General features: G+C 40.1%; 1 protein-coding gene across 2 annotated transcripts in view; it reads left to right on the top strand.

The window, feature by feature from the left end:
* Window positions 1-874: 874 nt before the first annotated feature.
* SLAIN2 (SLAIN motif family member 2) overlaps window positions 875-15,531 on the top strand; it is a gene marked incomplete at its 5' end in the record, with an annotated part of 47,870 nt that continues 33,213 nt past the window's right edge. For both annotated transcript variants that reach the window (XM_084234034.1, XM_084234033.1), the window contains one exon: window positions 875-1,266. In XM_084234034.1, coding sequence (XP_084090160.1) covers window positions 875-1,266 — 392 coding nt within the window. The remainder of the gene's footprint in view (window positions 1,267-15,531) is intronic.

Genomic DNA, 15,531 nt, shown 5'->3' with positions numbered 1-15,531 from the left:
CTTAGCACCGTGTCCATCCTGTAGTAAGCACTCAACAATGATTATTATGATTATTATTGATTATTATGTTGACCTTCGACCTCTTGCCAGTCGGGGTTGTTTTCTCGTTTTCAGAGGACGAAATGGGTCACAGATGGTCTCTGACGCTCCTGCCAACCCCTTATTTCAAGCGGGCGTCAAGCGAGTATTTGCTGAACAACCACACGAAGTGCGCGGTCTCTCCACAGGGCCAGGCTCAGCGGCCATCAGAGAACCAGCTGCGAGAGAGGTTGAGACCCGCCCGCTGGTCCCACACGCCGGTGTTTGGGGGTGGAGAACACACTACACGCCCCTCATCCAAGACCAATAGGCAGGGCCGAGCGACAAGTCTGTGTTCGAGATCCTAAGCCCCACCCGCCGCCAAGTCCACATTCCTCTCCCACCCGCAGGCGGCCGAACGCGCTTCCGCGCTGGCATGGCCGCGCCCACCCCGCCGGACACGCCCCTTCCGGCGAAGGTCCCGCCCCGCCCCGCCCCGCCCCGCCCCGCCGCGAGCTCGGCTCCCGGTCCTCGGCGCCGGCCGGCAGCTGCGTCTCCCCCCGCCGCTCTGAGGTCACCGACAGGGCCGGGCTGTGGGGGGCGGAGGGACGGAGGGAAGATGGCGGCCGCGGCCGGATATTGGCGCCGCCTCCCCCAATCCTGGAGCCGGCGCAGATGAGGCGGCTCGGTTGGGGCCAGCGGCGCTTTGGAACCGGAGCTGGGGGGACCTGGCGGTGGGGCCTGGCCCTGCTCTATGCCGGCGCCTCGGCTCGAGTGAGCAGCGGCGGAGGCGACGCCGCTCCCCTGTCGCGGTGAGGCCGAGCGGGCGGCTGGCGGCAGAGGCGGCGGGGCCGGGATGGAGGACGTTAACTCCAATGTGAACGCGGACCAGGAGGTGCGGAAGCTGCAGGAGCTGGTGAAGAAGCTGGAGAAGCAGAACGAGCAGCTGAGGAGCCGCTCGGGGGCCGTGCAGGGCGCCGGCTCCCTCGGGCCCGGCAGCCCCGTTCGGGCCGGCACGTCCACCCCCTCCTCGGGCGCGGCGTCCCCTCGGGGCTTCCCCTTGGGCCTCGGCGCCAAGTCCGGCGGCGCGGCCGGGTCGGGCCCGAGGAGGACGAGTAGCGAGGAGTTGCGGGACGCCGCCGCCTCCTTGCTGGCGGCGGGCGAGAGCGGCTTGCTGGACGAGGTGGAGCCGCTGCGGCCCGAGGAGCTGGAGCGCCTGTCAGGCTGGGAGGAGGAGGAGGAGAGCTGGTGAGCGCGGGGCGCCGGCCGGGACTGGGCGGGGACGGGCCCGGGGGCGGAGAGCGTCTGGCGAGGGTCCCGCTGGTAGAGCACCCCGCTTTGTGTGTCCCCCGATCTGTTCTCTTACGGGGACGCGTGGCTTTCTGGCTTTGGCTGCGGAAAGGTCAGCTGGAGTTGGGGGTTCGAGGCGTGCCAGGGAACGGGGTTGGTGGCTAGTCCAGACCCCGTTGGGGTCTGCGGGTTGGCACGGCCTGGGAAGGGCTGCTCGCCGTGGGAGGAGTCGGAGGTAGAAAACAGCTTTGTAGGAAGAGCTCCTGCTTTGTGTGAAACACTGGCTTTCGGAGGGTGGGCTTGTTGGGTGTCGCGAAAGGGTGTGCTTGATGAGGTGTCCCCGGGTGCCGGGAGCAGACCAGAGTGAGCCGAGTCTGTGCGGTGGACGGTGTGGACCAAGTGTGAAATGTCTGTCTACATTTCTGACGGCGATGGGAAGAGCGTGTGAATCAGCACTCCTGGTAGTAGTAATAGGGTAAAGCTTGCTTTGTGTGAAGGGGGCAGAGGATTGGTGCTGCTTTGTGTGAAGAGTCAGGGTGAAACGAGAGCCCTGGTTCTTCTTTTTAACCAAGAATTGGTTCTGGCATCTCTCGGAGCTGTGAAGTGACAGTTATCACACCTATCTTTCATTTCCTTGTCATCTTAGGGGCGGGGAGAAAGAGCCCTATTTAAAAATCCAATCCAAAACGGTATTGTCATGAGCCACTTGATGAAATTGTGACCCACACCATAATATCATTTCCTTAAATAGAAAGGACACGGGAGGCGTTTTGCCTCATATTTTATTACAAGTGGCATAAAGCTGTCCATGGGAAATTCTTACTCTTTATCCCCTTTAAGGGCTTGATTTTTGGCCAAGATGTCCTCTAATCTGTTGAAATTGAAACTTCTAACAGAGAAATCGAAATCCTTCGTGGACTATAGTATTACCACAGGACTACAAGTTTACAGTGTGCTGAGGTAGGTAGGAGCTTTGCCTGGATTCAGGCCTCCCGCTTCCACTTACTAGCTACATGACCTTGGGCAAGACTTTGGTGTAACTTAGACAAGATGTGGGTATGACTTTGAGCCTCACTTTCTTCCTTTATCGATTGGAGAAAATCATAGCTCTTACCTCTATTGAGTTGTGAAGATTAAGTGATAATATCCATGTGCTTCATTAGCTCTGGAACTGACATAGTAAGCGCTCCAAAAGTAGCTACTGTCACTCTTAACTCTAGTTATTTATTTGTTTATTTATTTATTTTTAAAGATTTATTTATTTATGCATACCAAGAACAGGTCAGAGGTGGGGGTACAGGTCAGAGGTGGGTGGGGGGTGAGAAAATTCACCAGAGACAGAACAGGCAGATTGACGGAAGTACGCTGCTGAGGGGAGCAGGGGGTGAGACAAGAGAGGTCTGTTGCGCCATGTGGGTAGCTCCCTGGCCAGCCGGGGGATTGAACTCCTGCTGCAGAGGCTGCAAACAGCTTCATAGGTTGGGTCTTAACCCCTTGTGCCACCAGGGAGGCCCTTAACTCTAGTTATTAAATCAAAGAATGTTTAATGAACTATTAGAAGTCTGGGAGATTGTAAATGTTGTTAAATGTTGATGCCTCTTCATTAAGGCAGTTACAATATTACTGATAGCTAAGTTTTTCGCAGTTCTGCCAGCTAGGACATACACAGTAAATTGTAAAAATTAGTGATAGGAGTAACAGTACTGATGAGGGTGCTCAGAAATTGGGATGAAAACAGTAGTCCAAAGTAGGTGAGGCAAACTTTTAGGAGAAGAGGTGGGTGGCTTTGGAACTTGGGGGTAAGGAAATAATAGGAAGGGCATTTAATTCTGTGACAACAAGGTTAGTGCAGTCAGAGATATTTGTAACTTCCAATTAGGAAAGTTTGAATAACCTAGATGTTCTTGAATATGTGATGTGATGTGATGTCGGCTATGTCAGCAACAGTTTTTCATATTAGTGTGAAATCACGTTCTCCCAAAGGAATCTTTTGGCTATGTACACACTTTAAAAGAACCCAGAATCATTTAAATATCATGTACCTCTTCCAAGTGATGATGATGATGCTCATAATAATGAAGATTAGCTGCACTCATCAGCCCATTTTTAGATTAGGTATTATTAGAACACGTTGACTGCACTTGGAGAAGCTGATTCAGGCTTTGCTGCATAGTTTCTGTGTGCAGGGTTCGTTAAGGTATGAGACACCCTTAGGTACTTTGCCAAGGAATTTCTTTTGACCAGACAGTTCTTGCTCACTGCTTTTTTATTGACTTTATATCTTGATATTGCACCAATTGAAAGTTTGATAAATAATATTTAAAGTGCATTGAATGTGTGTTTAGAGTGTAAGTTGGAAAGAATGGGTATTAGTGGCAGTGGGAAGATACGGAGTCAAGAATTCTTCCTTAGCAAACTAAAAATCTACTTTCTGTAACTTGTACCTGTTGTACCTGTTTCATCTAGAAGATTTTCTCCTCCTCTCTCCCACGCCCTCATACACAAACACAAAATGCTAGTCCTGAGGAGTCAGTGAGATTAATGTGCCTATAGTAAATGCATATAGAAAAAATATTTTAAAAAAGAATATGAAAAAATGGGTTCAACAAAAAGAGTTATCTTTAATACTGGACTTTTTTTGATATGCTGATATGTATTGAATCAATCCTCAATGGTATGGTCTCTTTCCTAAACTTATTTGAATTCCCAAGTAGCAAGAGAATATACTTAGAAAACAGTGCTCTTAAACAGTGACTTTCAGTGTTTGCCCTTTTTTGGACACAGCTTCATGATAAATTATAGCCTAGTACACGCATGTATGTGAGTAATTGAAACAGCTTTCACCGCTATAGTTACTTTTAGTATATGTAATTTACTTTAATATTTTCAATTCTGTTCTGATTAATTAGAAAATGATGCTGGTTACAGCCCACTGTGCTGATTTTGTGACCCTTTCATTAATGAGTTTGAAAAACACTATTCTAGAACAACTCAGAAAAGTCTACGGATGGGAACTAACATCATTGTGCATTGTAGTGTGTCCCTATGCCAGGAAGCTTATAAACATTTTGCATTTAATTGCATCTAAATTTAATCCATTTATCAGGCAAGTAACCTTTTCTTGGTAAGGAAACTTTATCTCCAAGCATCAGCCAACACAGTGAATAATGAAGTCAGGATTTGAATCTAAGTCTTCATATCTTCAAAACCTATGCTGTCCCCTCTATATTTTGCTATTTCCAAGTGTAATCCCTTTTCCATGGGAATGACCACCCTTAAAATGCTTGATGGCTATCTTGATTCTTCTGATTCCTTATTTCCATCACATCTTGTGAGTGTTCTTATCTATTCAGAGTAAACCAATAATAGTTTATTTAATCATTCCTGAGACCATATAATTCTCTGATCCCTCAGCCACGGTCTTAATGAATTCTAGTTGTTCATTGTCATCAAACATGGTGCACTAAGCTCTACTCAACAATTTAGATATTTGGCCAGTGTGTGGTTTACTGACGCTTGTCATCCTGCCGTGGTATATTTGATTGGCAGTAATTCAGTGATAAAATATCTGTTCTTTTCCAGCATTTGCTGGGGTAAGGCTTAAACCTATTTTAAGCTATACTTTGGCTTATGATTTATTATCTTGGCCCATTTAAACTTCAGTTTCCTTTGAAAAATGTTTATTCTGCCTGTCCATTTGAACAAACTGTTGGCAGAAAAACAAAAAGAATATTTCTGCTTTGTATGTCATCTAGTAACATTGCCTGTTTTGCTCTTCAGTATTTGGAGCTATCCCTCTTTTGGTTGAAACCCTCTGTGTAATTTTTTCTTCTTTAAGGTTTTCTTTGTTGAGGTGTAGTTCACATACAATAAAATTCACCCTTTTAAAACACGCAATCCAGTGGTTTTTAGTATATTCATAAAGTTATGCAACAGTTACCACTATCTAATTTCAGCACTTGTAATTCATTATCCTCAAAAGAAACTGCAACCCATTATCAGTTCACTTCCCATTTCCGCTTCACTCTGCTTTCTGTGTCTATGGAATTGTCTATTCTGGTCATTTCTTATAAATGAAATCATATAATATCTGACTTTTGTGTCTGACTTTCACAGCATGTTTTCAGGGTTCATCCATGTTGTAACATGTATTCAGACATCCCCCTTTTTCATTACTTTCATATGTGAATAATACTACATTTTGTTTATTCATCAGATGATGGGCATTTGGATTGTTTTCACCTTTTGACTACTGTGAAAAATGCTGCTATGAACATTTACAAGTTTTTGTAAGGGCATGTTTCAATTTTTGTTGAGTATATACATAGTGGAATTTACTAGGTCAAGTGGTAAATTCATGTTTAGATTTTTGAGAAATTGTTCCAGACTATTTTCCACAGTGCAGCTGTACCATTTAACATTCCCAACAGCAATATAGAAGGGATCCAGTTTCTCTACATCCTTGCCAATACTAGTTATTGTTCGTCTTTTTTGTTTTAAAAAACAAAACATCCTGTTGGTATGTTCTACTGGTTCTGATTTGCTTTTCCCTAATGATTTATGATGTTAAGAAACTTTGGGTGTGTTTATTGGCTATTTGTATATCTAATTTGGAGCAGTGTCTGTTCAGATCTTTTGCCTCTTTTCTAATTAGGTTATTTGTCTTTATATTGTTAACTAGTAAGAGTTCGTTATATATTCTAAATACTGATCCCTTGTGAGATAAATAATTAGCAGATATTTTCTCCCATTATGTGTCTTGTCTCACACTTTCTTAATGGAATCCTTGGAAGCTCAGACTTTTTAATACAATGAAGTCCAATTTATCTGTTTTGCTTTTGTTACTTGTGTCATGTCTAAGAAATCTCTAATCCAAGGTCATGAAAATTTACTGCTATCTTTTCTTCCAAGAGGCTTAAAATTTTAACTCTTACATTATGCCTTTGATCCATTTTATTAACCCTTTTTTATATACAGGTGAGAATTTTGTGCAGCCATATCCACCATCTATCTCCAGATTTTTTATCTTCCCAAATTGAAACTCCATGCCCATTAAACAATAACTTCTTATTCCCTTCCCTCCATCCACTACTATCACCCACTACCTCTCAGCCCCTCAACCCCTATCTCCCAGCTCCCACTAACCACCATCCTACTTTGTATAAGTTTGACTACTTCACAGATACATCATAAGTAGAATGATACAGTGTTTTGTCTTTTTGTGACTAGCTCATTTCACTTAGCATATAATCCCCTTTAGGATCACCACTGTTACAGCATTTAACTTGGTTCCTTCCTTCCTTCCTTCCTTCCTTCCTTCCTTCCTTCCTTCCTTCCTTCCTTCCTTCCTTCCTTCCTTCCTTCCTTCCTTCCTTCCTTCCTTCCTTCCTTCCTTCCTTCCTTCCTTCCTCCCTCCCTCCCTCCCTCCCTCCCTCCCTCCCTTTTTTTTTTTTTTTTTAAGATTTATTTATGCATAGAAGAGCTGGGGTAAAGGCCAAAGGTGCAAGGGGCGGGAGGGTGAGAGGATTCACCAGAGATAGAATTGGGAACAGAGCAGGCAGACTGGCTGAAATACACTGCTGAGGGGAGCAGTGGGCGAGTCAGGAGAGGTCTGTTGTGCCATGTGGGTAGCTCCCTGGCTGGCCGGGGATCGAACTCATCTTGCCGCAGAGGCTGCGGATAGCTTCAGTGCTGTGCTTAACTTGCACCGACATGGTTTCTTTCTTTTTGAAGACTGGATAGTGCTTCTTTGTATGTATAGCAGGTCCTCCAATAATATCTCATTCAACACCATTTTGTTACAGTGTTGATGAGGAAAATAACCTTCACTTATGTTGAATACATAAAATTGTCTTTTTTTTTTTCTTTTCACTTTTAAGTTGCCCTTTCCAGAACTTTATCAACCTTGAGGGCTTACTGTACATTTTAATCCATTCACCCATCAATGGACACTTGGTTTGCTTTCACTTTATGGCATTTGTGACTAATACTGCTGTAAACATGGGCATACAAATACCAGTTTAAGTCCTTGTTTTCATTTCTTTTGGCACATATCCATACATAGATTGTTAGAACAAAGGAAAAAAATGTTTATTTTTTGAAGCACAACCATACTGTTTTCCATTGTGGTAGCATCGTTTTACATTTCAACTAGCGTTACTCTACAGCATTTTTCTACGTCCTTGTTATTTAACACTGCTTTGACCCATTTTGAGTTTCAGTATGATATATGGCTCTAACTTCATTTTTTGTGTGTGTGGATGGATATCCACTTGTTCCCTCTATAATTTGTTGAAAATACTTTTCTTTTCTCATTAATTTGGCATCCGTGTTGAAAATCAGCTGCCCATAAATATATGACTCTCAATTCTATTCCACTGAACTATGTCTGTCCTTATGCAAATGCCACACAGTCTTAATGCTTTTAGTAAGTTTTGAACTGAACAGTAAAATTGAAAAGTTTCATTATTTTTCAGGATTGTTTGGCTATTCAAGGTCCCTTGATTTCCATATGAATTTTAGCATCAGCTTATACATTTTGACCAAAAAAGGCAGTCGGAGTTTTTAGGAATTGTACTGAATCTGTGCATTAATTTGGAGATCTTAACAATTATTCCTATATCAGTTTTTTCAATCCATGATTACTCAGATGTCTTTCCATTCATTCACTGAGGTTTTCTTTCAACCATGTTATGTAATTTTCACTGTGTCAGCCCTGTATTTCTTTTGTCATTTTTATTCCTATGAATTCTTTTTGATACTATTATAAATGGAATTGTTTTTCTTATTTCAATTTTGGAGTGTTCATTACTACTGTATAGAAAAATATAGTTGGTTTTTGTTTTTTTATATTATTATGTCCTAAAACCTTGTTGAAGTCATTTATTACCTGTGAGTTTTTTTGTATGTGTTCTTCAGGGGTTTTAATATATAACATCATGCTGATAGAATAGTTTTACTTCTTTTTCTATTTGGATGCCTTTTATTTCATCTTCTCGCCTAATTGCCCTGGCTAGAACATTCAGTATTATGTTAGGTTTAGGTGACAGTAGATATCCTAGAATATGATTATTATTCCCCTTATTTTTAATAGTAACCAACAATTATTTATTGCATTAATAGATGATAAATACTGTGCCAAGCACCTAATGCAATATTTTAGCTTCCTAGTAACTCACAATGGTCAGATACTTACTAACCTCCATTTTAAAGATGAGGACGTTAAAACTTAGGTTAAATAATTTATAGTCACACCAGTCCATGGCTGAACTAGGATTGGAACACAGTATATGAATATATTTAAAATTTATCAACTTTTACCTAATTCTAATCTGTATTTTTAATGTTATTCATAGTATTTTAGTTTTGTTTACCTTTTGCTATTTCATGTCTTGCCTTAAACATTCTGTCTTTTGGTCTTTAACAACATGAGCACTGTGTACAGTTCTATTAATTTCTTCATACAAGGGCCTTCTTTTTGTACTTGTGCTGAATTGGCCTTTGGACCCCTGGGAGTCATATAACATAGTAGCTAAGAGTCATGACTCTGGAAGTAGATAGCCTGAGTTGGAATCCCTACTCCTTTTGTTAGCTATGTGACCTTTGACAAACCACTTGATCTCTGTGTTTCCACCTCTTCATTATTTCTAAAATAGAGATAATTGTCATACTGAGCAAATAGAATTAAATGTAACATGTAAAGCATTTAGAACAGTCTCTTAAACAAAGTAGATTTAGAAGTGCTAGCTTTCATCATTATCATCATCATCATTGTTTTACTATTTTAGTTTCAGACTGCCAGTCTTTACTTTGATAACCACAACTTATCACCCATCACGTGCCAACTCATGCCATTTTCATTTCATCTATACCTTTCTTTTTTTTTTTTTTTTTTTTTTTGGTAAGACTTATTTATACAAGCACTGGGTACAGTCAGAAGTGTGGGAGGGTGAGAGAATTCACCAGAGCGGGGTGCAGAACAGGCAAACTGATGAAATACACTGCTGAGGGGAGCAGTGGGCATGGCAGGAGAGGTCTGCGTGCCATGTGGGACCCTCGCTGTCAGCCGGGAATTGAATTGGCGCTGAAAAGCTGCGGGCAGCTTTGCAGCCCAGCGCTCAACCGCTACGCCACCTGGGAGGCCCTCATCTATACCTTTCAAACCTTACTCCCTGGCCCAGCTTGAAGGAAATTACATTTTAGACAGCATATCATTTAATTTCTAAATATTGTAGTAGAATATTGATTCTTTAAAAATAAAAACAAACCACAATACTATTTTCACCCCTCAGTAAAAATATTTTTTTAATATCAAAAGTACTCTGAATGCTTTTAGATCAAATTTTCTAAATTATTGGTTTGCATATCTATGTTTAGAATTTTTCTTCTTTTGTTATAAACTCTTAAGATGAAATGACCCCTTTCTTTCAGACATTGTGATTATTTTCGTATTCCCAGTTTAATTTGCTGGCAGTGGTAAGAAATCCAGTTCTGATATCTTCCCAAGTCTTTTTGAGAAATTAAATAGTTGAGGCAAATTTCTCCAGTATTTTATTGTGTGCAGTGTGAAGTTTTCAAATAGCTCTTCTGCCAATTTTTCTTTTACTGGGTTATTTGTTTTCTTTATGTTGTTCTTTATAGATCTTGGCTATTAGCCCTTTGTTGGATGGATGCTGTGCAAATATGTTCTTCCATTCAGTCAGTTGTCTGTTTTTCAGTATATGGAAGATTGATGTAGTCCCACTTGTTTATTTTTGCTTTTTTTTTCTTTGCCATTGCAGTCAAGTCCCACAACGTCATGTTGCCAATGCCATGGAATGTTTTGCTTATGTTTTCTTCTATGTATTTTATGATTTTGGGACTAACATCTAAGTCTTGATCCATTTGTATTAATTTTTTATATGGTATAAGATACTGGTTTAGTTTCATTCTTTTGCATATGACTGTCCAATTTTCCCAACATTTCTTGAGTAGATGTTCCTTTCTCCACTTTATGCTCTTGGTTGTTATGTCATAAACTAACTCTCCATTTAAGCCTGGGTTTATTTCTGGGTTTCTAATTCTATTCCATAAACAGGTATATCTTTTTTTTTAAAGATTTATTTTTATTTATTTATACAAACACTGAGTATAATCAGAAGCACGGGAAAGTGAGAGAATTCACCAGAGCCAGAGCGGGGAGCAGAGCAGGCAGACGGAAGTACACTGCTGAGGGGAGCAGCTGGTGGCAGGAGAGGTCTGCGCGCCATGTGAGACCCTCCTCCAGTGGCCGGGGAGCAGCCGGGCATCAAACCTGTGCTGCAGAGGCTCTGGGCAGCTTCGCAACCCAGCGCTCAACCACTGTGCCACTGGGGAGGCCCAAACAGGTATATCTTCACTGAGGAAAGAATGACCGTGTTCAAAGAAAGTATACTTTTTTAATGATTTTTAGTAGAATTTCTCAGAGACTTTATAGAAAAAAATGAGAAACCAGTTGGGATACTGTAATAGTTTATACTGGGTAGTATGAGGATCTAGACTTCACTACATGAAGTCAGTGGAAATGAAAATGAAGGGATATATTTGGGGGCACTAATGAAGCCATAGAATGTGTTGATTGAGAAAACAGTCAATGGTAGCATAAAATTTTTCATTGATAAAATGTAGTGGTATCATTTTAGGTTTGTATGGGGCTGCTATATTTTGGAGGGATGTTGCTAATAGGCAAAGTTCTGTGACTTACTCCCAGGGTAAAGGTGAGGACTAGAACTATTAGAAAATCATACATGTCCAAAGATAATTATTGGTTATGATAAAACAAAAGATTAAAACTTTAGAAATTTCTGGTAAATAGATATCAAGGGAATAGATATCAAAAGTTGAACCTAGTGAGGGAGCAGTAGATAAACAACAAAAGTCATGTGATGCCAATGTGTTTGAAAAAATAGATCTCCGTTCTTACAGCTATTGTGAGTATTTTCAGACTTTCATGTCATCTCTTTTAGGTTTGGTAATTAAACTTTATTAAGTAACACAGAAAATGTGGCAAAAAGGAAGATAGGTACGGGACTGGAAAATAGGTGAAATTTAACCCTTTTAGACACACTGGAGTAATTTGAATACTGTCATTTGGAAGAAATCCTGGTTAGTTGTTAGGAATATTTTAAAAGGAATAAATATAAGGTGAAATGGATATGAATTAAAATAAAGAAAATTTAGTTCTACTCATCTTACTCTAGTAACCAAATGATACAATCAAGAATAATTGTAGAATTTCCATGGTTATGAATTTTTCAGGAAAAAGTGTAGTGCTCTAGTATGAATCTTTAGTTACTTCCTTCATTCATTCTATAATACCAAGTTCTTTTCCTGCTATGTGGTAGGCAGTTTGCGGAGGTTGAGGGTGGGGATAAGAGATGAAATAGTCTTACTCCTGTCTTTGAGGTGCTTAAGTCTTACATGAGAGACTGTTAATATAATTACATATAAATTGTATAAACATACACCTACAGACTCATTAACAGTGGAGGACTAGATTGGATTTTCTTTCTAAGACAATGCCAGTTCTAAAAATACCATCTCTCCCTTCCTCTAAAAGTGTTTTCTAGCTATCTTAGTATACAGTAATACTTCAGGAATCCTCATTTATGTACTTTTATTTTCTTTCTATACAACTCAAAAGTAGAAGAGAATGTTTGGGCTGCTGACTTAATGTTCAGTTCTGTAAGAGTACAGCATACCCATTCTATCTTATTTATAACCGTTGACATGTAACTTAAAAATATTGCCAGATTTTTTGTGGCACATCATTACCTGATATTATTCAGGTTAAACTATTGTTGAGATTATTTTTTCTTTTTTTTTTTTTTAAAGATGTATTCATTTATACAAGAACTGGGGTAGAGGCAGAGGTGCAGGAGGGTGAAAGAATTCACCAGAGACAGCAGAGAGCAAAACAGGCAGACAGACTGAAAACACTGCTGAGGGGAGCAGCGGGCAAGGCAGGGGAGGTCTGGGTTTCTCCCTGGCCGCCGGCCTGGAATTGAACCCGCGCTGTAGAGGCTGCGGACAGCCTCACAGTGCGGCGCTCAACCCTCTGCACCACCAGGGAGTCCCTATTGTTGAGATTTCTATATCTAAACAAGTATATTTAGAGTTCCTCTTTATTTTGGTTCTTATTTTCACAAAATGGATACATTATTTTAATTTTATAATAATTTAAGAAACATAATTTTACAACCTGTAGAAAACTGAGAGAACAATTGTTTAATCTTTATTTTGTTAGTAAACCTTTGTTACAAGTCTTTTATGGGTTCAAATTTTGTGTACTTCCTTTTCTGAGATATTTTTGCAAAAACCTTATCAACAATAAGAAAAAAAGAATTGTTAAGATCGAATTTTAGTTGAGGGGCCTCCCTAGTGGCACAAGGGGTTAAGACACATCCCTATGAAGCTATCTGCAGCCACTGCAGCATGAGTTATATCCCCAGCCAGGGAGGTGACCCACATGGTGCAGCAGACCTCTCCTGTCTCTTCTCAGGGTGTATTTCAGTCAGTCCACCTGTTCTGTTCCCCACTCCGTCTCTGGTGAATCTTTTTACCCCCACCCCCACCCCACCCCTGGCCTGTACCCCAGTTCTTGTATGCATAAATAAATCTTTTAAAAAAAAAGATCTAACCTTAGTTGACACATTAAAAAGTCATTTTAATATGCATTATTGTTACATGGTATTTGAAGGTTATATCATTTGCTAAAAATTACAACTTTTTAGCCGTAAGTACTATGACTTCTGCAGGTAAGGTCCTGTCTAAGGCGTTTCATGGATAAATTTAGCCATTAGCAAATAAGGTACTCACAAAATCTGGATTACATACATGCATATCTCATGTATATGTAGCATATATATCTGTATATACACCGGTTTTCTTTTGAATAAAACCAGTTATGCTCTTAGTAGTAGTTGTTATCTATGTATATCATTGTGGGTGAAAAAATATATATGTGTCTATTTGTAGCTGTTCCAAATTTGCAGAGTCTGGTATAGTCTGAGAATTCCAGTCAGCTTATTTTCTAATTGCTGTAATACTGTAGGTTAGACTCACTATAGCTGTTATTTTCCAGTAGTAAGTACACGGTTATGCTTCTACATTAAACGTTTGTCTTCTTAAAGAAGTAATTCCAAGCTCAGTTTCGTGACATCCCAGGGAATATCATTATTTTGTTTTTCTTAAAGTTAAAAACCCATGCCATACCAGAATGAGAACAAAGAGAATCATGAATTGAAAATGGAAAATAGATTGTCATTGTCTAGAAGTTTGGGATTCACTACTTTAAAGCTTTTCTCTAGTCTCCTCTATTTGCTCTATCCTGTTTTTTAGGGCCCTATATTGTGTTCTGCTGACATACATGCTGCTTATCTATGTATTCTACCCTGCAGCTGGTGTCACTTCAGGTCTTGTAAACTGTTCTCTTCTGAGACTTTTTTTTTTCTTTAAAGATTTATTTATTTATTTATACAAGCACCGGGGTACAGGCCAGATTCGCGGGAGGGTGAGAGGATTCACCAGAGACAGAGCAGGGAACAGGACAGGCAGACTGACGAAATAAAATACACTGCTGAGGGGAGCAACGGGTGAGATAGGAGAGGTCTGCTGCGCCATGTGGGACCCTTGTCGGCCGGCCAGGATCGAACCAGTGCTGCAGAGGCTGCGGACAGCTTCACAGCGCGGCGCTCAACCACCTGTGCCACCAGGGGAGGCCCCTCTTCTGAGACTTTATTAATGATTTGCCTTCCTAAAAATTACTATTATTATTGGTAATACTGGTGACAGTCCTCTAAAAACCAGAGGATACTTTATATTTCTTTATATAAATATAGCATTATATGACTTTAAGTCAGCTAGAGGGCCAAATATATAAATGACATTAATCATTAATCTAAAAATTCAAATAGCAACTGAATATTTTTTTTCAATTGAGTTGTGTTGTTTTTATTGTAATAGTGGGATCCTTTACAATTGTATATTTTATGCTTGGTTAGGTTTAGGAGAAACCAGCAAGGAAAGCAGAAAGCTATTAAAATGATTACTACATTGAAGTGTATTACTCAAGGATTGTTTGCATTCTTTTTAACAATGATATTAGGCAATAAAGTATAATAGTTAAGAGCACAGGTTCTAGAGCAATCCTGGTTATGCCATTTTGGCCCAAGTCATTTATCTCACTGTGTCTCAGTGACCTCATCTGTAAAACTAGTGTTGTAATAGAACTATCTCATAGTTTTGTTTGTGACAGTTGAAAGAATTAGTATATTTAAAATATTGAAACTCTGCTTGGATGTCATGAACCCTTGATAAAATAGAAATATTTGTAATTGTCACATTGACTAAAGAAAGCTTGTTAAATTGTTATAAATAGCAATATGACCTAATAGTTTAGAATAACTAAGTTATCGATATATTTCTTTGTGGGTAAAACCAGAAATACTATTAACAAAAATTTAAAAAACTTAAAATTATTATAGCATAAACACAATTATAATCTAAAAATGCCACTTTCTAAATGTGTTTCCTTTATCTTTTTTTAATTTATGCATACAAAAACTGGGTTGCAGGCCAGAGGTACAGAAGGTGAGAGGATTCACCAGTGACAGAGTGGGGAACAGACTGACTAAAGTCAGACTGACTGAAATACACTGCTGAGGGGAGCAGTGGGCTGTCAGGAGAGGTCTGCTATACCATGTGGATAGCTCCCTGGTCGGCCGGGGGATTGATCTCCTGCTGCCGAGGTTGCGGACAGCTTCACAGTGCTGTGCTTAACACCCTTGCGCCACCAGGGAGGCCCTCCTTTATCTTTTTTTATATATATGCATTTTAGAACTTTTTTTGTTCAATGTTTATCACATGCAAATATTTGATCACCTCTAAACGTCAATCACTGTGCCAGGGATTATACATTGAATTTTGTGAAGTCAAAGACTTTTTTGTCTTGAATTTTACTTGCTCACTAAATAGATTGAGAGGGACGATTTTAAGATTAAAATGCTACTATTTTCTTTGGTGTGTAAAAGGTTTGTGTAATAATTTTAGTATGACTTTTGTATTTACCTTAAAGTTGTCTTTGTTGTCCTTAGCTTCGTTAGCCTACTTCCAGTTGACTACAGTGTGAAAAGTGATTACTTAATGGCCACCATGAATTCAGCAAAGTAACTCCAGTCTCCTTTTCTATCACTATCTTTTTTTAAA

The sequence above is a fragment of the Talpa europaea genome, assembly GCF_964194135.1.
Source record: "Talpa europaea genome assembly, chromosome: 5".
Classification (NCBI taxonomy): Eukaryota; Metazoa; Chordata; class Mammalia; order Eulipotyphla; family Talpidae; genus Talpa; species Talpa europaea.
This window is presented reverse-complemented; position numbering and strand designations above follow the sequence as displayed.